Here is a 22,831-nt window from a genome sequence, read left to right as displayed (position 1 = left end):
TGACATGTTGCCAAATATGAGAATGGGTGCCCTAGGATTTTCTGGTGGTTTTTGCTCTTTGACCAACACCATGCTAAGTGCTGGGATCACTTGCATATGATTTAGCAACAGATATTTCCTATACCGGTTTGTGCTCACTATTCATGACCAAATTTAATATAAAATCTTTCCCAATCAGCACCAAACTACCCAGTGCCAGAAAAGCATTTGTAACCTCCAGAATTTGTATGACTGATATATTTTACCATTCTTTGTGTAGAAATTGAAAATGCTCATTTTTGTTAAACTTCTGCAGCTAATTTTTCAGCTACCACAGTCTTATTTAGTATTTCCAGCCTATCCAGGTCATGATTATATTTCTATTATTTGTTAATTGGGAAAATACCAGCAATCATGGTAGTGAAATTCTACCTAATCCTTTATTTCCTCAGACTATGAGCTACTAACAGAAAATGACATGTTGCCAAATATGAGAATGGGTGCCCTAGGATTTTCTGGTGCTTTTGAAGACAGAGATCCCACACAGTTTGAAGAGAGACACCTTAAATTCCTACAGCAACTTGGCAAGGTAAATTGAGAACTTTTTTCACAGAGTCATAAAATTTTAGAACTAGAAAGATCTCTTAGTATTTATCCAGACCAACACCCTCATCATATTATTTTGCAGATGAACAAACTGAAATCCCCCCAAATTAATTAAGTTAGCTAACATCAAACAGCTGCTTAGTCACAGGCCAAGGATTCTTCTGATCCCTAATTATATTTTTCACACGGTGCCTAACTGTATTTGATTTGATAGACTTTATCTTATTTGATTTTTTTTATGTTCTAAGTGCTATCATTGCATTTGTAATCTTTTATTGCTTTCATTTGAGTGAATTGTTCCAACAAGACACAATGCAGATATATTTGTTCCTAATTGTGCCTCTCTAATCTTATTTCCCCCCCATTCCCCAAAATGTACCTTCTGCTCTGACCAGGGCTGTCTTCCTATAGCTTCAATAATGCATCAATCTACTACCTGTCACTATGCAGACTCATTTCTGGAAAATTTCCTACTTCTCCTCCACTTATTTAAATAATACTTGTCCTTAAAGGTGTCCAGCCCACCCTCATAAAAGAGACTTATTTAATTACTCTAGTCCTCTCTGATCCCCTTTTAAAAATATATCTAAAGTTCTTACTTTCTATACTACAGCTGGTTAAGCAACTATATAATGAAGTGCTTTATGTGCTGGGTACTATGCTAAGCACTAAGAATACAAAAAAAGGGAGGAAAAAAAACCCTTCCTTACACTCTTTTGGAGAAGACCATATATAGATGAATCAGCATATACAAGATAGGTACAGAATATATGAAAAAATATGAAAAAAAATACAAAATATATGAAAAAATAGGTACAGAAAAAAAAAATCCCCTTAGAGGTTAAGGCTCTACCAGTGAGAGGAATCAGGAAAGGCCTTCTGAAGAAGGTGGCACTGGAGCAGTTTCATGGAGGAAATCAAGCATCCTAAAAGGTGAAGACTCTTAGAAGAGAGAGCATTCCAAACATAGGAAAGAGCTAGTAAAAAGAGGGAAGTAGGAGATTTGAGTGCTTTGTGTGATCATAGCAAGTAGGTCAGTAGATCAAAGAGTTCATGGAGGGAAAAGTAAAGTACAAAAAGACTGGAAAGATAGGAAGGGGTCAGGGTGAACAAGTTTATATGCCAAACAGGATTTTATATTTCAATAACAGTAATAGGGAATCACTGGACTTTATTGAAGAGAGATATGACGTAGTTAGACCTACAGTTTCAGAAAACCACTTTGGCAGCTCAGTGGAGAATGTATCAGAAAGAGGTAGGGATCACAATTAGAAAGCTATTGCAATTGTCTAGACAAGAGCTTGAACTCTAGTGATGGCAGCGTGACAAAAGAAAAGAAATGTAGAAATGTCATTATATGGCAATATATTGGATAGATGGGGTAGAGGAGTTGAAGATTCCTGAGATTGTGAATCTGAGTGAGTGGGAAGGTGGCAAGGCCCTTAACAGTGAGAGGCAATTTGTTGCTTTTGGGGTTTTTTTTTGGAGGGCAATTGGGGTTAAGTGACTTGCCCAAGGTCACATGGCTAGTTTTTGTGTTAAGTGTCTGAGGCTGAACTTGAACCCAGGTCCTCCTGACTCCAGGGCTGGTGCTCTATTCACTGCGCCACCTAGTCACTCTAGTGAGAGGGTATTTGAAAGAGTGGAGGGTTTGGGGGAAAAGATAATGAATTTTCTTTTTGACTTGTGGGGTTTCAGCTGTCCATGGACATCCAGTTAAAGATGCACAGTAGATGATTGGTGATACATGGCCAGAACCTCAGGAGACTAGTGCTGAATATATGTCTGGGAAACATCTACATAGAGATTGTAGCCCAGCCCATGGGAGCTGATAAAATCACTAAGTGGGAGTAGAGAGCCTTGGGGGTTAGTAGATGTGTTGTGGATGCCAAACTAGCAAAAGAGATTCAAGAAGGAAAGGTGAGACGGGCAGGAGGAAAGCCAAGATATAGCGGTGAGGAGAAAATATCCAAGAGGTCAACAATGTCAGATGTTTCAAACTTGTCAAGAAGGAAGATTGAAAAGAGGCTATTAGATTTGATGATTAGATCATTGGTAGGGGCAGCTAGGTGGTGCAGTGAATAGAGCATGGGCCCTGGAGTCAAGAGGACTTGTGTTCATATCCAGCCTCAGACACAGAGCAAAAAAACTAGTCGTATGACCTTGGGCAAGTCACTTAACCCCAATTGCCCTGCCTTCCCCCCCTCCAAAAAAGAAAAAATAAAGAGATCATTGGTGGCTTTGAAGAGAGTAGTTTCAGTTGAATGGTGATGCAGGAAGCCAGGTTGCAGAGGGTTTAGAAAGATAGGAGGAGAAGTGGAGGTGAGGTCTAGAGTATAAACAAGTTTTCCAATATAATAGTACTCCATAATGTAGCACTTAATTACATACACTTGTATTGCTTACTGGTTGTTTCCTGTGTGTTAAGCTTTGTCTTCAATTCATATATGTTTTAAAGGCAGACAAACCATGTCCTTAATTTTTTTTCTCTCTGAATGTACCCTACCACAGGGTAACTAAGTGCTCAACAAATATTTGATTGAAGATCTCTGTGTTACTTAAGTCTTATTACTTAATTTCCTTTTAAACTTTGGGACACATGTTGATTTTTATGGATAGTGTTGTATTTCAAAGCCCTTTCATCTAAGTAATTAATATAAAGTCTCCCAAACCCTGTGAAACCCATGGCACTCTTTTTACATTCCAAGAGAAACGACTTTAGAAAGATTCTAAAGTTTCTTTAAAAATTAAAATGGATTTGGGGGTTAAACCCATGTGACTTGATATTTTGTTTTTATACTTGAGTAGGTAACTTTAGACTGCCTCAATCCAGTGATTGTGACAAAATTATTGGATGATTCTTACCCACAGGCAACCATGGTGAGGAAAATTAAAATTAGTTGGTATTGAGTCTTGAGCCCCTGAAAGATAAGGTGGAAGTTCATCTTTCAGAGCCAAGGGGATCCAAAAGTGAGGTCCAGGGTTCCAGTAGAATGAAAATGGCTGGAGCATAAGAGGCCATGTTGAGAAGACAGTGGCAAGTGATGTAGAGACCTGGACCCTGACAAGATAAGGAAAAAAGCACTCCTATCAGAACCAAGGGATTAAAAGGCAAGAGTCCAAATTTTCCTTAAGCCATCACTACTACTTATAAGAGGTCCCCTGCTATTAGTTTCAGCTAAAATCATTCTCTGTAGTTAATTCAAGGAGACCCCTTGTCATGTCATTCACATTGTTCCACTTTCTTTACTTTTTATTCAATAATTCTCCTTCGGAGTGGGGTGCAGTGGGGAAGTTTTATTTTTACATTTGATTAATCAGCTAAATTTTGAAAGTAAAACATAGATTCAAAGGAAATTGGGAAGACTACAAGGATAGCATTTTCTAAATATATTTACAATTAAATACACTTTTTAGTAATTTGGTTTATAGAAGATAGTAAACAAAGCATTACAAATAGAGTGGATTTTTTTTTTAATAACAGACTTCCTTAAATGTGGAAATACCCAGTTGAATTATTATTCTTCATGCTTGAAGATAAGCTCTTTGCCTAGTTTGCTCATTTTTGTTGCTTTGTTGGGATATTCCAGTTGCTACCTTTGGAAAATGTAATTGCATATGCAGTTAAATACCCCTCTCCACCATCTTGCTTCCTCATTGCATTTCACAAAAGAACTGATGGATTTGCTCTTATAATATAGACTTTTAAACTCTACAGTTCAGCTTCACTGACCTGCGACATTTTCCTTGTTTCTGTTCCCTTGTACTGGTTCTCCCCCATGTCTGGGTTTCTCTCCATCATCATGTCTGCTTCTGAGTTTTCCTGACCTCCTGCAAGACTCAGATCAATTTTCCATTTTCTTCTGGAGGCCTTTCCCTATCCCCCCAACTGCTAATGTCTAATCTTTGAGATTGCTTCCATTTTATTTTCTATATGATCTTGTATGTATATATTTATATTTGGTTTCTTTGCACTAAAATGTGAGCTCCTTAAGGGCAGAGACTTTTTAATTTTCTTTGTATCCCCAATGATGGTTTCATAGTTAGTAGATAATAAATGTTTGTTGACTGATTTACTGTTATTCCTTTCAATTAGCTCAATAGTGAAAATAGTTTAGGGAACATTTTATATATATAATTTTTTTCCTTTATTTCCTCAACAAAAAGTAATGTTTTATTTTAATGTTTTCACATTGTTGCTGATAATCTTCATTAGTTGCTTGAATTTTTAAAAGGTTTAAAAGAAACCACAGTTCTAAAAAATGTTGAGGTTTACAAAGTGACCATAACTTAAAGAATATTTTCTAAAACAAAAGGGGATAGAGCCAGAGTTCTAGGATTTAGAGCAGCGAGAAATGACAGAGATCTTACAGATGAAGAAACTGAGATCTAGAGAGATGTAGTGACACCCATGGTCATACAGCTAAGAATTTATCCCTTTATTTCTGATTCTAAATTCAGTGCTTATTCTACTGCTCCACTGTTTTCCTGTAGGTAAGCATTTTTGTCCCAATTTTATTACAGACTAGGGAAAATGATACTCAAAAAGATTAAGTGGTTATATAGCTTATAAATGTTAAAGCATGATTTGAACTCAGGACTTCTCATGCTTAAATCCAGTGCCTTTTGCACTACATTGTGCTGCTTCACAATGAGTGCCTTTGAAATTACATGACTTTGGGGGAAAATCATGTTGAAAGTGCTAAGTCACAAATGTCATTACACCTCCTATGGTATCTGACTCTTTTGAAAGATATCATTTAACATATAAAGAATTAGATGAAAGGTTTATACCCAGTAGAGGACTCCCTAACATTTGAAATTTTCCAAAATTTACTTCAATAGGTATTAAAAGTGAGGTAGTATATATGGGAGGAAAAATGTTTATCTTGAATTATAATCTAGGCTCTGCGAGTTTCTGAACTGGTCAAGAGAGTGCTGCCTCAGTTTCTCTTATCTGTCAAATAAGAATTATAATTTAGTTTTAAATCTAGAAGGAATCTTAAAGATCATCTATTTCAATTCCTCATTTTAAAAGTGAAAAAAAAAGTTAAATAATTTCCTCAAGGTCATACATAACCCTAACCCTAATTCCAACTTCTGGATCAGTGTTTTTTTTACTATACCATTCTGCCCTACCGTCATGTCTTAAAAAGGGATGTTGTGAGGATAGATGAATGAATGAAAAAGCATTAAAGCACTGCTATGTGACAGGCATTGTGCGAGATCCGAGGGAGGCAAGTACAAAAATTAGACAGTCCCTGCCCTTGAGAATCAGTGAAGTAAAAGCGAAAGGCAAGAAATTGCATGACTTGCACAAAAATCGTGTTGAAAGTGCCAAGTCACAAATGTCATAGTGCCTCCTCTGGTATCTAACTCTTTTGAAGAGTATCATTTAGCACATAGATAATTAGATGAAGGTTTATATGCAGTAGAGGACTCCCCAACATTTGAAATTTTCCAAAATTCACTTCAAACACACAATTATATGTTATAATGCTATTTGTAGCAATAGTTCCTCCTCTAAATTCTTATTCTGATGCCCATCATGGCATGGAGATAACCCAGGGTTCTTATAGATTATAACAGTTAAGCAGAAGTCTTTCATTTAGGAGTCCCACCCATATAAATTGTGTCTATCATCCAAGGTGTTTGAGAGAGTTTCATTCCAATGTTGGCCACACTGGTGAATTTTTTAGCCACAGCAATCCTGGAAGACTGTCTACCAGATTCCAGTAGGATTACAGTATATGCCAGAAAAAGAGCTTAGTCTTCACTGACAAAATCACATTTTGAAATATTGACATACTGAAATATTAAAGAAGAATAACAAGAACAGAGATGCAAAACAATATGAAAATACTTTTATGAAATAAAGCTAAGTGAAGAAGCAGATATTGACCATGACTCTATCAAAGGAAAATTTGTTATTTAGCTAAAGGATCCCAACCTATTGCAGTCTGGCTTCTGAACTCTTAACTAACACTGTTCTTTTCAGAATTCCTAATAATCTTTTAATTGCTAAATCTTACTTTTTTTCAGACATTATCCTTTTCCTTCTATAGCATTTTACATTGTTGACCACCACCCCTTATTTTTAGATACTCTCTTCTGTATTTTAGATTTATTCATCCCTCTTTTCCTCCCTCTTGCTCATCTGGCCACTACTGCTATACCTCCTTTGCTGGATATCTTCTGTATCCCACTCCCAAATCATAGGTATTCTTCCTCATTCTGTTATGGAGCCTCTTCCTTTTCCTTGCTGCCTTTTCTTAGTGATTTCATTAGATCCTAGGGTTCAGTGATCATCCCATTGCAGATGACTCCCACAGCTGCCTATCCAATCCTAGGCTTTTCTTTCTTGAACTCTAATTCTATACCACCAACCATCTATCTGTCGAACATTTCCAATCAGGTGTCCAACAGACATCTCAAACCTAACATGTCTGAAGCAGCTCATCATTGTTCCCTTTCACCAACGCAATTTTCCTCCTATCTTCCATATTTCTTCTGTCAAGTTGTCCATGTTTACAACCTCCAAGTCATCTTCAGCTTTTCCCTCTCCCTCAGCTACTGTATCTAGTCATTCGCCAAAATCTGTCATTTCTACCTCCACCGCATCACTTAAATCTTTCCCCTTTTCTCCATTTAAAAAACCACAAAAATAATTATCATCTCTTGCCAGGACCATTATACCAACTTCATCTACCTACCTCATCTCTCTTCTCTCCCATCCAGATTATACACAGCTGTGAAAATCATAGCATATAAACTCCTCTGCTTGGCACCCCTACCCCTTACAGTCTGGCTCCAGCCCCTTGCAAGGTTTATTACATATTGCTCCCCTTCACTCACTTTCCATGACAAACTGTCCTACTGCTGCTTCCCATCATTCTCTAATCTTCATGTCTTTGTGTAGGCATTAAGATTTGATGAAATAATAGTTGTAAAGTGCTTAGCACAATACCTGGCACGTGGTAAACACTATATAAATTATTATTATTATTATTATGCTGTCTTGGGTTCCTGGAATGAAATCCTTCCATACCTCTGCCTCTTAGATTCCCTGATTTCAAAGCCCAACTCAAGTACCACCTCATATACAAGGCCTTACTGATCATCCCCTATTGCTGATACCTTTCTCCACCCTCAAATTACTTGTATTAACTTTGTGTGTCTTTCATATTTATATATATTCATGGTTTTTTTTCCCCTATATACTTTAAACTCTTTCAGTTTATATTTTATGTATAGTTTATCTCTGTATCTGTATCACCTACCACAGTGCCTGCACATAGTAGGTGCTTAATAAATATTTGTCAAGTGAATGAAAAGATGGAAAAATGATAATGGTGCAAGAAGACATGAAGGGAGTGACTGATAATTTTTTGAAACTATCTTCATATTATGAGTCTTTTAAAAATTTTGATTGTTATATAAGCTGATTGGTTGTTTGGTTGGTTTTTACTCTTTAAAGTTCACCCAAAAAAAAATTTAAATACAGTTAAAAATGTAGATGTTTAAATTTATGTAGCTTAGGTACTGTGTCTTAAAGAATGCAATAAAAGTGATAATGAATAAAACTCAAAACTTTTGTTAAAAATGTAATAAATACATACCAGTTTGCTAATGTTATATTTGGGGATTCTTGGAAATCTTTCTATGAAGTTGTCCTGGGATTAGGGAAAGAAAAATATTTTTGCCAGTTAAAAATGTCTATTTGGTCACTAAAGAATAAACTTAATAGATTAGACTTGTGATCTGCCCTAGAATTCTCTCTCTGGAACTTGTTTTAGAAATACATGGTTGTCTTTGAAGCCAGTCTCAAAAGTTCAGCAATTTATCTTCCTGGCCTTGCTTTTATTTTCCCTAGTCTAAGTGGTTTTATCATCCCAAAATCTTTTGTCATCTCAAAAAAAATTTTTTTTTAATTTTTAAAAATAATTTTAAAAATTTAATTAGACAAAAATTGTAAAAATAATTTTAAAAAATTTTCAATCATAATACCTTTGGGGTAATACCTATAAATTAACTTTCTTTTTATGTGAAGTAGTACTTTTTTATTGGCCTAAAGTTCTCATTTTTAAACCCCAGTGGTTACTTTCCAAGATTCCCTATATAATTAAAAGCTAGCTAAGGGTTGTTTATTTGTGTTATAATGACCTGAAGGAAAACTGAAAAAGTTAAATACTAATGAGAACACTTTTATTTATTATTTAGGGTAATTTTGGGAGCGTGGAAATGTGCCGATACGACCCTTTACAAGACAACACTGGTGAAGTAGTGGCTGTGAAAAAGTTACAGCACAGTACTGAGGAGCACCTGAGAGACTTTGAAAGAGAAATTGAAATTCTTAAATCTTTGCAACATGACAACATTGTTAAATACAAGGGAGTGTGCTACAGTGCTGGTATGGGGCATGTGGAAACCTATTTTCTAATTCAGTATGTCTTCAGTAGCTCCCAATAGTAGATTGATATCTTCAGTAAACCTGCAGCAGATCTGAATTAACTACAGGAATTACTTGGAAGAAAGAGTATGTGTTCAGTTGAGATTATGTATGGTAACTATAGTAAGTCTTTGTCCAGTTCTTTGTTTTTTCCCTTAAGGTTGGGTCTCCCTATCCCATATAGTCTGTAGGTTCCAAGACCACTCATAGGCACAATCCTACTGCTGATTGTCACAGTAGTTTTGACCTGCCCTCTTTCTTTCTTTTTTTAAAAAATTAAGTAATTTATTTATTTTAAGTTTTCAACATTCACTTTTATAAGATTTTTAGTCCTAAATTTTTCCCCCTTTCCCAAGATGTCATGCAATTTGATATAGGCTACACATGTATGATCATATTAAACATATTTCCACATTACTGATGTTGTGAAAGAAGGATCAGAACAAAAGGGAAAAACTATGAAAAAGAAAACACAAAAAAACAACCAAAAAAAAATAGTATGCTTCAATCTGCATTCAGACTCCATAGTTCTTTCTCTGAGTGTGGATGTTATTTTCTATCAGGAATCTTTTGGTATTGCCTTAGATCATTGTATTGCCTAGAAGGGCTAAGTCTAACAAAGTTTGACCTACCCTCTTTTTAAGCTGAACTGGTTCCTGCTTCTTCTTCAACCTGGTGTTCCGTTCCCCTCTAGGGGGCTTTCCACATTGGTGCTAGACTCAGTGCAGATATTTAATCAGCTTTAGCCCTGCTATAGCTCAGAACTCCTAAGCCCAAGCAACTTCTTCCTCCCAAGTAGCAGGAATTTCTGGTTTTGCTCTGTTCTTGAATAACCTGTCAGTGAAAGGCATTAATGTAAGTTTGTAAGTAAGCACCAGAGATGGTTAAGAGAATGGGAAAGAGATAGACCTTTCTGTTCTACTCTGCATTTCCATACCCATTTTCTTTTGAATTGGTTAAATTCAGAATAAAACTAATTTTTTTTTTAGCAAAAGACTAAATAAAGATGAATTGAATACAGTATGGGGGCAGGGGGAGTGTTGGCATTTCAGGATTCTCCATCGAAGTTTGAAACATTCTCTGCACTAAACCGGCCTTTATACTAGCAATTATTCTTTGTTTTGACTAAGCCCTATGGAGCCATATACACTGACAAGGGTGAAGTAGGGCCATTAGATTGTGTAAAGATACGTACTATTGAATACTTCTGGTTCCCTGTAGTTTTATTTCCTGGCAGGACTACTAGACTTGATTATATGCATATATCCTCCAATAGAACGTAAAGTCCTTGAGGGCAGGAACTGTTTGAATTTTATTTTTGCGTCCCCAATACCTAGCACATTGCATAGGATATAAGAAGTGCTTAATAAATGCTCACTTGTTCAACTATTTGTGATGTGGGAGGTGAGAGCCATCTGGAGTAGAGGAGGAGCACCAGAAGGTTCAAACATTTCTTTCCTATTTATTCTACCAGTATTTTGTGAGCTGATAAGCTCCTCTTTGGGAATGCTAGTAGCTCCCTGAAAAGATTAAGCTTTCTAGGGCCATTTGTAGTTTTTATCAGTATGTTCAATATGTAGTCTAGATGAACTTTGGTGATTGGAAACTTCCATTTTGAGAAGGAGGTAAGAGGAGATAAGCCAGCATATGTCACATGCCTTCTCCCACAAAATTGTTCCTCACAACACTCCCCATCTTTATTTTGGGCACCTGTGGAGAAATCTGAACCCTGTATTTTGTGAATTCTGAGTGTTTCTCGTATTCTGTTCAACTAATGAAATTATTTTCGTATTGGCCAAGTATTCCTCCTTTTTTTATAAAAGACATAACAATATATGTCTTATATATATATACACACACACACACACACATATACATATAAAGACAAAAAAAGATAAGCTCATATAAAATGTAGCTTGGTATATAGAATAGAAAGCCAGCCCTGGAGTGAGGCTACTCTAATGTATATGGGTTGTGTGTCCCTGCGTAGGTTACTTAACCTTTCAATACTCTGAGACCATGAATTACAGAGAATTTGCTACTTTGCATTGGTAGAGGGGGTTTTTGCAATAGGAGTCCCTTATACCAATGAAAGTATGGGTCAAAAGAAAGAAAAGAATGAATGAATGTCTACTTAGGATTTATAGCACTTAGCCCTACTGCTGGGTTATGTAGTTTAATTATAGCATAGATATTGGAACCCAACACTCTCAGATTTTCAAATAAAGTTGGGACTTGAAATATTAAAATGGATAGAAGATCCTCACTGGTAAATATTATTTATGATTGTTTTATAATTTATCTCCAATTTATGTATTTGACCCCTTAATTGGGGTGGGGAAGAGTTGTTGGGGTTTCTTTCCAAAAAAATTTAATCAATATAATGAAAACCTTAAATTTTTGTTTGTAAATTACAAGGCCGTCGTAACCTGAGATTAATTATGGAATATTTACCTTATGGAAGTTTACGTGACTATCTCCAAAAACACAAGGAAAGGCTGGATCATAAGAAACTTTTGCAGTACACATCTCAGATCTGCAAGGTAACATCCTGATCACCATTTTAATACATTCACCATATCCGAATATAGCATTCTTTTTTTTTTTTTTCAAATATAGACCTGTTAATATAAATGTCCTTGTCCAGAAAAACCTACACCTTTTTCAGCCTTTATTTTTCAAAGTGATGCAGCTAAGTGGGATAGTGGATAGAGTGCTGGGCCTTGAGTTAGGAAAAACTAAGTTCAAATCAGATACTTAGTAGGTTACTTATCTTTTCCTGGACAAGTAATGTGACCTCTTACAGCCTCAGTTTCAATATCTGTAATATGTAGATAATAATAACACTTACCTTCCAGGGTGGTTCTGACTATCAAATTAAATAATTTCTATAAAATGCTTTGCAAATCTGAAAAGGATTATTTAAATAACTGTAAATGATCCTTTATGATATTTCTTTGGTAGGAGTAGGAATCTTGAAATTTACTCCTATATGCATAGCAAAAGTGCTCAAATAGAAAGTCTTCTGGTATACTCTGGTGAGTTTGAGGTGGTGTCATTTCTTTGGTAGGAGTAGGAATCTTGAAATTTACTCCTATATGCATAGCAAAAGTGCTCAAATAGAAAAATCTTTCTGGTATACTCTGGTGAGTTTGAGGTGGTGTCTCTCTGCTGCCATCAGTTTGAGCCCCTACCAACTTTGTTCTCCTTACTATTAGGTGCCCAAGGTGAGTAGTACCTCAGCTCCTTTTAACCATTTAACATCAGTTAGCTTTTACAAAGGGATATTTACTTAGAAAATTTAACAAGAAAAAACAAATATTTTCCCCAACACCTTGAAGATACAGTCTTTGTTCAGTCCCTCCCATAACATTGGTTCCACCGAATTCACATTCATGTGTTTCCTGACTGCCACATGAGTTTTCTTAGATTCCACTGTCCTGAGACTTAAAAAGGTCTTGCTCCACAGGGCATTAATGCTTTCCTGGCTGCAAAAAACAAACATGGAGGCCAGGAGCCAAGACCTGTTATGTGGGACCACATGGCCTTGATAGGGAGAAAGCTCCAAAGCCTCTCCTCTAACAGTGTTGTGTCTCACTGGATGCCATGAGAGAAAAAAGAGCAGCAAAAGGACTGAGACAAGAGAGATGGTGGAAGCCAATTAAGGCCTTCTGAATGTCTCCTCAGCCAACCAAAGAGTCTGCCCCATACGATTAGCTTACCAAAACAAGTTATAGAATATCTACATATCCTTCACAGTTTCTCCAGTGTGCTTCACTTTCATGTCATCATGACTCTCCCGGAAACATTCTTCTCTCAAGAGATAACACAGTTAGAGGAACTCTGTATGTATACCAGGCAGGCCCCCATTGCCCCTGTATATTATAACAACTACTCATAGGAGTATTTCGAAGCTTTACAAAGTACCTTTCCTTACAAGAAAAGATAGTACAAATATTATCTCCATTTTAGGTGAAGGAATAGGCTAAGAGAGGTAGCAAAGCAATGATTTGAAACCCATTTACCTCATTTTAAGTACAGCATTCATTGCATCATGCCATTACTACCAAACCTATATTAGGTTTGAAATGTAATGGAGTTAGATAGAGTGAAGATGACCATATATTAACTTTTGTTATCGTTCAGTCGTTTCAGGCATGTGCAACTCTTTGTGAGCCCATTTGCTGTTTTTTAGCAAAGATACTGGAGTAGTTGCTATTTCCTTCTCCAGCTCATTTTACATGTAAGGATACTGAAGCAAATAGGGTTAAGTGATTTGCCAAAGGGTAAGACAGCTAGTAGGTGTCTGAGGCCACCTTTAGACTCAGGTCTTCTGACTTCATGACCAGTGCCCTCTCTCCACTGTACCACCTAGCTGCTCTATATATTAACTGCAGTGGGTTATGTATTAATGGTAAAATTGCATTGTTGATGTACTTTCTAGAAAGTGCTCTTGAAACCTGAAACAGGAAAGATTTAGGGGGCAAAATCATTCATAGGGATTTTGTTTACATTTCATTAAATTAGCTAAATGCCACATGTTCTTTATTCAAAGGGAATGGAGTATCTTGGTACAAAAAGATATATCCATAGGGATCTGGCCACAAGAAATATTTTAGTGGAAAATGAGAACAGAGTTAAAATTGGAGATTTTGGGTTGACAAAAGTCCTGCCACAAGACAAAGAATACTACAAAGTGAAAGAACCTGGTGAAAGCCCAATATTCTGGTAAGTTGTATTTTTCAAAAGTTAATATTTGAGAGTGCAAACTTCCATCTTTTGAGAATTTGTCATTTCAATTATTTGTAAAACATTTTACATTTCAGCACATTTTGAAGTAAAAATATTTTTCCTTTAAAAAATAATTGTGTGAGTTCTCTCCTCTCTGTTGAGAATTGAGGGTGACGGGGGTGGGTCTCAACATAATAGGTGCCATGTAGTGTGTGTGTTGTCTGGTAAGAGTTGCTGTTTTAGTTGGTTTTGCTATAATGTTTTTCTTTTTATAACAAAGGATTCGATAATGGTATGAGAGAGCAGGGAGGAAGGCTTTAGGGGGAAATGACTGGTGTTAAAAAAAACAGAAGTGAATGATAAAACTTAAAAATAAAATAATTATTGAGTGAATGAATAAATGAAAAAAGCATATGTCCAGCATTTATTATGTTCAGCGCAATGTGTTAAGCACTGAGGATACAAATAGAAAAACATGATAGACCCTTTTCTCAAAAACCTCACATTCTTATGGGGGAGACAACATATACAGGAAGTTTCAACTGTATGTCCGACAGAAAGGCCCATTTGTCCTTTAGGGTTCAGTAGCAAGACAAGGTAGTGTGTCTTCTTTGATGTCATTTCAATTAGTAAAACCAACGTGATTTTTGATGTTTATAATGCCAAGGACAATGAATTGAATGAAATAAGAAAACATTTATTAAGCTCTTAATAAGTGTGCCATGTACTGTGCTAAGTAAGCTCTGAGGATACAAATACAGAAGCAAAGGCAATCAAGGAGCAAACTGAAATCTTTGGTTTAAAAAGCTACTGAACTGAGATGATAAATGGGTTCATGGAAGAGAATAGATAGATACCCATCTCCAAGAACTAAGGTAGAATTTATTTGATTTGGTTTGTGGTTCCAGAAATGGGGAGGGGGTTGGTAGGAGGAGTGAATGATGTGAAGTATTTCTAAGGCTTTCCTGAAATATTTTTTCTGGGAAACATGGTTGTCAATTGGAAGAACAGATCCCCAGGGCAGATGTTTCTCCAGGGCTTTGTCTATGATGAGGATAACTGGATGAGAAAGTCTTCAAGGAGGTTGTGAAGCTAACTGAAGAGAAGGGAGTGAATGCATTCTGTACTTTTTTTTTCTCTAGTCTTTAGCAGCTATGACTGCTGAGGAGTGTAGGGCAACAACATCTGCAGGAGAAGTTTCTCAATTGTATCTCCATAAGGGTTTTGTCCTTGGATGATGGCTGCATGGGTCAGGATGGAAGCTGACCTTGTAGTCTGAGAACTATTCTTCTAGGACTCTTGGGCTTATTTGTCCATAGATGGTAGTCTGCATTTGGTGGTTGGTGTTGAGGATAGGAGAGATAGCAGATCTATTCTCCACAGAAGTTACTCCCACCTCAGTGGTGGCTACAAGAGTCAGTCTGGAAGCAAGGCCTGTAGTCTAGTGGGTGCTGCTATTCCTGTAATTCTTAGACTCAAGGACCTGGGGTATATTCACTACCATCTTGGGAAAGGTGATTTTGGAAGTGGTTTGACCCACTTGGCACATGCTACCTCCTTTTTCTTCTTCAGGGTAACTTTCTCCTAGAGGACTTGCCTGAGCCATCAGTGGCTTTGGAGGTTGGGGATTGGGTTAATGGTTTCCTACAGGTACTACTCCTCTGAATAATGGCTGGCAGGGGCCAGGGTCAAAGCATGGCTAGTGGTCTGAGGCCCACTGCCATTCCTGAGACTCTTGGCCTTAAAGAGCATTCAAAACCAAACCAGGCACTCAGTGTTTTCTACTGTTGAAATTTTTTCCTACTGTACTGTGCCATGACAGAATATTATTCTTATGCATCCATTTGTTGACAGTAAAAGTTAATAACCCTATACTTTTAGATACTTCTCAAATACATTTTAATTCTGCCTCATTCATTCATTTATATCATATCATGAGCATGATGCCTTCTTAAATTTTTTTGTTTTTATTTTCTTACTAGTTTAGTTGTTAGTTTAAGAATAAAAACTTGAGTTTAATTTTCAAAATTAGTTTGAATCTTTTAACCTGGGTTTGTATCTGGCCTAGAAGGCACAAAATCCTATGCCTCAACAGCAAAGCTTTCTATTTATCACAAATATATGAAGTGTTCTGAGATTCTTTATAGAGTAAAAAATGATCCTATACACTGTTCACGTGGCATGATGGTAACAGAGCTTCCAAGTAATGAGCTTCAACACCAGATGTACAAGTTACCATCTTTGTTTCATGGGCTTAAATCCTATTTCTAATCCTCGCCATTTGAACTTTGTTGGTTATAAGGTAAAGTAAAAACAAAGTGTCAGTAGGTTATGAAAGTTGGTTTATACTAATGGAAAACTACTTAAAATAGTGACTTACTAACATTATTTTCATATATGTTCATTTGTACTTTGGAGAAATCCAGAAATCAGGACATGTCTAGATGTGGTCATTAATTTGTTTTGGAAGATCTCAAAGTTATATCAACAGAATTATAGAATATTAAAGCTGAAAGACGCCTTAGAACCTTAGAGATCAAGCCAAGTCCTTCATTTTATAGTGGAGGAAACTGAAGCACAGAGAGAAGTGTCCAGAGCCACACCGAATAAGAAGCAGAGCTGAAATTCAAGAACATTATTTTTTATTCCAATTCTGCAGGAGAATTAACTTAATTATTCAGAAGTCTGAGAAGCAGTGTGGCATAGTAGAGAGAAAGTGGTCTCAACATCAGGAAGCTGAAGTCCTATTTCAAACACCCACATCCTGGTTCTGTTACCATGGCCGTGCCTCTCAGTATCCCTGCAGCTCTCTAAGAGTCCGAAAGGATCTACAGTGGCAGAGGAGTGGTCTCACTGGGCCCCCCCACTACTCCTCCCCAGTGGGATTCTCTAACAATTCTCAGTTTCCTTGTAGTAAAGAGCAAGTATTATCTTTGCTAAGATAGCTATACTAAACTATTTCTTCCTGATTGTTTCTTAATAAAACATCCCTATTCTAAAAATTATTCTGTATTGAACTGTTTTTGGTTTGGTTTGGTTTTTTACCCTGTATAAAGGTGGTATAAGTTTGGAAAATACCCTTCTATCACATTACAGAGAGCATGGAAGTTCTTGTTTCTTTTTTCCTAAATATTCCTTGCTTGTTCTATAGTGTCATGAAATTCATGTGAACTCTCTACATGCATATTTTTGTTAGGCATTATCTAAACTACTTGCCATTATAAAAGGCAGACCTTGGTTAAAATTAATATTAATAATTTAATAATTATTAATTAATTAAATTATGCTTGATGGATGTGTATGTATGCATGCATCTTTTAGGTCCTCTACAGGAAGCCTACCTTATAAACATATTAATACACATGATTGGGGGGAGGAGGGGTAAGGAAGAGGATCAGAATTTTAAGGATATGATTGTGCCAGCCATTTTTTGCTGTCTTTGGCCAACCATTGGCATGGATAATCAATAGTTAACCTATAAGCTCAATTATTCTCTGGTTTTAACTGACTTTTTATGTCATCTAGGTATGCTCCAGAATCACTCACAGAGAGCAAGTTTTCTGTAGCCTCAGATGTGTGGAGTTTTGGAGTAGTTCTATATGAACTTTTCACATATATTGAGAAAAGCAAAAGCCCACCAGCGGTTAGTATAGTATTCATTCTATCTTTTTTTTTTTTTTTTTTGGTCTAAAGAGGCAACCAGAAAGTTATACTGAAAATAATTAGTTGATTTAATGTCTAATATTCTCTCCTTTGGAGAATCTCCAAAATGGCTCTAAACTCTTTGATTCTATTATACCTACTTTTTAAAAATAGCAAGAAAGCTAGTTCATAAAGCATTAGTTTTATTCTTTATGAACATCACATTTAGAAAGCTCATTTCATGTAGGAAATGTTGCATAAGCAAAACTTTCTGATGTTGGGTGATTGGACAGTTCCTTTGTATTCCAGGTAGTTTGCTTGAACTGCAGTTGTGGCAGTGTAGAAATGTTATTTTAGAGATTTGGCAGTTCTGTCTGAAACATTTACTTTTTCAATGCATAGATCATTTTGATCCTTAACAAAAATGTATCATGGAATACTCACTACACACAAGTCTATCATGCTTGTTTGTGGCTTGTTCTCTAATATATCATGGTACCAAGGAGTTATACATAAAATTAACAATGTAATTTTACAAAAGCAATATTATATCAGTGAAATTGGAATTTTATTTCAGGAATTTATGCGTATGATTGGTAATGACAAACAAGGGCAGATGATTGTATTCCATCTAATAGAACTTTTGAAGAATAATGGAAGGTTGCCAAGACCAGATGGATGTCCTGATGAGGTAATGAAAGTATCAGAGTTTTATTCATTATCATCAGTTTATAATAAAAGTTTACATTTTCATATCTCATTTTGCCCAAGGATTTCAAATGAATAAAATTTAATTAGTTGAACTTTCAGATAAAAGTTGGCAAAATTACTTTACTTATATGACCATGGAGCCAAGACAAAGCAGTGATAAATAATGTGTGTCTTCAGTTCCCTTAATTCCCAATCCATTTAAAAGATGGCATTTTTCTGTGTATATGAGGATCTCTTATTTCTTCTCTCTTCTCCAGATTTATTCTATCATGACAGAGTGTTGGAACAATAATGTTAACTTACGCCCCGCCTTCAGAGACCTTGCTCTTCGCGTGGATCAGATAAGAGATGACATGGGTGGATGAAAGAATGAAACTTCATTTTAATGCTGGCAGGACTTTTCTCACACAGGTTGTGGTAGTGGACAGAACAGAAATGCAAATGTCTCTTCAGAACTTACAGATGCAAATCTCTCATCAAAACTTGCAGACTCCATCGAGTGTTTGTTTTCTCCATGAGGATGTATTTGCTTCTGTAAGAACATGCCAATGAAACCCATGAATAGGGAATTATTTTTTTTTGTATCAAGATGGTGAAAGTATTCCTGTGTGTGGTCAGTCAGTATCACCATTGTTCGCCTTACTTGGCAGAGCAAAAAAGAAAAGGAAGGAAAAAACAGAAAAAGACTTCTTTTTTGACTCATTTAAATTTTTGAGAGGTGAAAAACATTTAATGCTTTTTTTTTTTTTTTTTGCGAAAATGCAGAGAATATATTTGTACAGTCTTTTCCACAGTGAATGTATAAAGAATTTGGCCTCTTGTGTAGTGTTTTGCACAAAAGTCATTGGTATTGTTTTCTAATTTTTCCAGTGGTGATCCACACATTAGCTTCATGAACATTAGAACCAAGATAAGATGTTTAGACTTCTTAATAAGCAACTTTCTCTGTGTGCCTGTTCAGCTCTGTCGTTGGCCAGCATTATAAAGAGGTGTACACTTTTTAGCATGTTGTTTCGTGTACTGTAAATGTTTTTCAAGACAAAGGGAACAAGCATATAGTTTTACTTGTACAGGATAACCCTAATCCCATCCCACCCCCTAAATAATACATTTTGAAATGGAACAAGCATACAAAGATAGAGCACAATGCATTTTCTACTTGGTTTTCTTGTAGCAGTTGTGGTAAACACATTTATTAAATAGGATTCCCTTTACATGTATTTTTTTATGTAAGATATGAACAAACAAAATATACTTGAAGCTTCTTCACACTGAATAGTAGTCTTATTTTAAGACTCTCTTGAGAATAAGACTATTAACAATATTTTCACCCCCTGAATTATTATGTTCCTTCAATTCTGTATCTTTCCTCACTCCTTGGAACCATTACACCCTTAAATTGAATGAGTGAAGGAAACAAAGACCTAAATAGCTTTCTATTTCTGAAACTGTATAAACCTACTCATAGGTTGTGGGATGGGTTAGGAAGTTAACTGAGAACAGTTCAATTCTTGGTCAATCTTTTATTTCCTAAATATATTTGTATTTCTTGAAGAATATATTTAAGGGGTAGCAAAATTTCTTTTTCCAGAATCCAAGATGATTTTCTTATCTGTTAGAGATTTCATCTTGCCAATTTAAGAGCAAATTGAAAACAGTGAAAGCAGGTGATTTTAATTCCTAATTTTAAAGTAATAGTACAGAATTCAGGAAACATTAGGAATATACATTTTCATTTTGATAACATCAAATATGAAGTGTCTCAAGATATAATTCATATATCTTGCTTTACTTAGAGTATTGTGAGTTAGATGAAATTTTTAGTGTCACTGCATTCTAGATATTGCATTTTAATAATATTTTGGGCTTATTTGCACAAAGTTTAAAGCACGTATCTTGCCTCAAAATAATAGCACATTCTTAGTAGAACAAGTTGTCTTTTTTTTTTAATTATGCGCCTTTCTTCAAGCCAAGCCCCACTATCATTTTCTAAATACTGCTTTGGAGCTGACTGAAATCAGAAACTTTAATGATGTTTTTAAAAAAAAAATTCGTTTATTGAGGAATTATCCTATACAATTTTTTCCTATTCTTTTTATTTTATTAATTACACAAATACATACCATTATAGCTTCAGAAAAAGTTTTAGCTAGACTATTGAATGCAGAAGTAATATAAAATGACAGAATATTACATTTGTAATGAGATTTATAGTGTATATTTTAGAGAAAGCTGAATATAATTTCTGTTTATTTAAAAAAAAAACCTCAGGGATGTCTGTATTATAATGCAATTATGAGATCTTCCATGCTGCTAGTTTTCAAGTGAAAGGTAAGCCTTTATTTGTTTTAATACAGTATGCTTTTTTTTGTACCTGGTACTATAACTCAAGTTCTAAAGATGATGATGATTCTTGGAGTGCTATAGCATTTTGTTTTATGCTTTTGTTTTTTTTAAAGGGTATTAGCTAAGTTTTTTTTTAACTTTTATAATGTTTAAATTTTAAGTGTTAGATAAAGAAGTGCAATGCAAGCAAACGTCCTTCATTGTATTGAGATAGATAGTTAACCAACCTACTAAAAAACTCCAAGTTGTGTTTTTTTAATTGAGGATTTGTATTGTGGTGGGTTTTTTATTCTAACCATGCATAGAAATTACAACTTTCCAAAACATTTAACTGTTCAGTGGTTGTATACTAGAAACAGGTAAGTGACCACTGCTCTAGTTCATGCCAAACATAATCTCAAATGAAGGCGCTTCAGAAGTAAGATTAGAGGTCTTGGTAGGATTTTCAACATTTCTGTAAATACTCCAGTTTACTTCTTTACTTACAGTCTTTGTATTAATGGAGAAACAAATTTCTATCCTCAGTTGCCATTTGCTTTGGGAGAGTCACTTTTTCTGTGTTATATACGCTACCAAAAGTGCTATGATTTGCTGTGGAAAAGTGGACTTTCCCTCTGTATACATGACCAGCTGCTATGAAGTTATATGAAACTTTTATCATAGCTACAGATTTTCTAATGCTCCAAAATTATTTAAACAGTTGGTTTCATAATGCATTGTTCATTACAAAACCCTATAATTGCATGTTTATTGGGTCCCTCCCCCTCATAAAGTACCATTTTAAGGTCTGTTTATTATTTGGTGCAATTTGTTTTCTCAAAAATTAATCTTCTACACATTCCCCAAAGTTGTAACCATAATTCATGTTTTAAGTGATGTAAACTTAAGTTTCCACTGCATGGAAGTGGAGAAACTCACTCATTGATTCCTATTCATTAATAAGGGAAACTCACCTGCTGGTTTAGGTATAGATAGTTCACAATACCTATTAAATGCTTCCGTAGCTCTCTGATGCCAATCACTGTACTATCCTCCTGAGCATTGCCGTACCCAACCTAGTCTAAACTATTAAAATGATTTTTAAAAATGAAGGCCTCCTCTTGTTTTTCAGGGTACGTTTATTAAACTCTCATATTACCCTTAATTCATTGTGTTGGAATAGCCTTTGCCAAATAAATGTGCTTATGTATGATAAATATGAAAAATCGTGTATTAAGTTTTAAAATGTGTGTCTTCATTTACCCCCATGTTTCTAATTTCACAAAGAACTCTGCATATGGTGTCTAAAAACTGCATTCAGGGGGCAGCTACTTGGCGCAGTCTATAGAGCACTGGCCTTGGAGTCAGGAGGACCTGAGTTCAAATCTGGCCTCAGACACTTGACATACTTACTAGCTATGTGACCTTGGCCAAGTCCCTTAACCCCGAATTGCCTTGCCTTCCTCTCCTCCCCCCCCCCCCAATTTTTTTTTAATGCATTCAAATCTAAACTCTGCCACTTGGGACCTGGGTCACCTTCAGCATTTTGTTTTAATCTCTCTATACCTAAACCTAACATATAGAAGGAGAGGGTTGAATTACATAATCTCTGAGGGCTCCTTCAGCTCTAAATCTATGGTCTTCTGATCCATATTTGCCCTTATCCTTTATAGAGTAATTAAGTTTATTAGGTATTGAGTTTACAACAGATGGTACTCTGCATCTGGGGATAATTTTTAAACTCTGGTTTCTTCTTTCTCTAATCACTGTATAACTTTGATTAGGTTAACAGACTTAGAACTCAAAGGGACCTTAAAGATCACCTCATCTAATACGCCCATTTTATAGATGAGGAACTTCAGGGCTTGACAGGTTAAATGTCTCCTCAGATGTCATCCAGGTAGAAAGTAGCGGAATTGAAGTTCAAATGAAAATGCTCTAGAAGACTCCAAATCAAGAGCTCCTTTAGCCATACCAAAGGGCTTCGCTAAAATTGTGAGGATTGTTGACAGCGTATTCTTATGTTAAAAGGTCTATCAGAGCAAAGTGTTAGAAAATTCATGTTGAGCATTATTGGAGCAAATCTATTTTTTTTTAATGAGAGCAATGATTTAGAGGCTCTAAAATGGGGTAACTTGACCTGATGTCTGCTGACTCCACAAGTAGATGTCAGAGAATCCACATCTTGGGTGGGGAGAAAAATTAAACCTTTGTTTTCAGTCACCTCTAACTGAAATTTGACATTGCCTTCAATTATGATTTTTTAAAAATATATTCTGGCTTTAGATTGCCAAAAGATCTGTTCCCTTTCAAACTAAAATTCTATGATCCTGTAAATATTCCTTTGTATTAGAGTTTATGTAAAAGGAAGAGAGTTAGATGATAGCG

General features: G+C 35.7%; 1 protein-coding gene and 1 long non-coding RNA gene across 3 annotated transcripts in view; one reads left to right on the top strand and one right to left on the bottom strand.

Moving 5' to 3' along the window:
- LOC138163234 (uncharacterized) overlaps positions 1-9,981 on the bottom strand; it is an 18,216-nt gene extending 8,235 nt beyond the window's left edge. The window contains exons 1-2 of the long non-coding RNA XR_011168850.1: positions 9,667-9,981; positions 3,451-3,646 (exon numbers count right to left, since the gene is read on the bottom strand). This is a non-coding gene — a long non-coding RNA (uncharacterized lncRNA). The remainder of the gene's footprint in view (positions 1-3,450; positions 3,647-9,666) is intronic.
- The window catches only part of JAK2 (Janus kinase 2), a 149,567-nt gene extending 127,898 nt beyond the window's left edge, over positions 1-21,669 (top strand). For both annotated transcript variants that reach the window (XM_069090780.1, XM_069090781.1), the window contains 7 exons: positions 432-568; positions 8,806-8,995; positions 11,453-11,577; positions 13,590-13,762; positions 17,291-17,408; positions 17,985-18,098; positions 18,376-21,669. In XM_069090780.1, the coding sequence (XP_068946881.1) occupies positions 432-568; positions 8,806-8,995; positions 11,453-11,577; positions 13,590-13,762; positions 17,291-17,408; positions 17,985-18,098; positions 18,376-18,483 (965 nt within the window). In that variant the 3' untranslated portion in view covers positions 18,484-21,669. The remainder of the gene's footprint in view (positions 1-431; positions 569-8,805; positions 8,996-11,452; positions 11,578-13,589; positions 13,763-17,290; positions 17,409-17,984; positions 18,099-18,375) is intronic.
- Positions 21,670-22,831: the final 1,162 nt, after the last annotated feature.

This window comes from Petaurus breviceps, unplaced genomic scaffold, assembly GCF_028583685.1.
Source record: "Petaurus breviceps papuanus isolate PSGF00001 unplaced genomic scaffold, PetGlider_PUasm1.0 187, whole genome shotgun sequence".
In the NCBI taxonomy this organism is placed as follows: Eukaryota; Metazoa; Chordata; class Mammalia; order Diprotodontia; family Petauridae; genus Petaurus; species Petaurus breviceps.
This window is presented reverse-complemented; position numbering and strand designations above follow the sequence as displayed.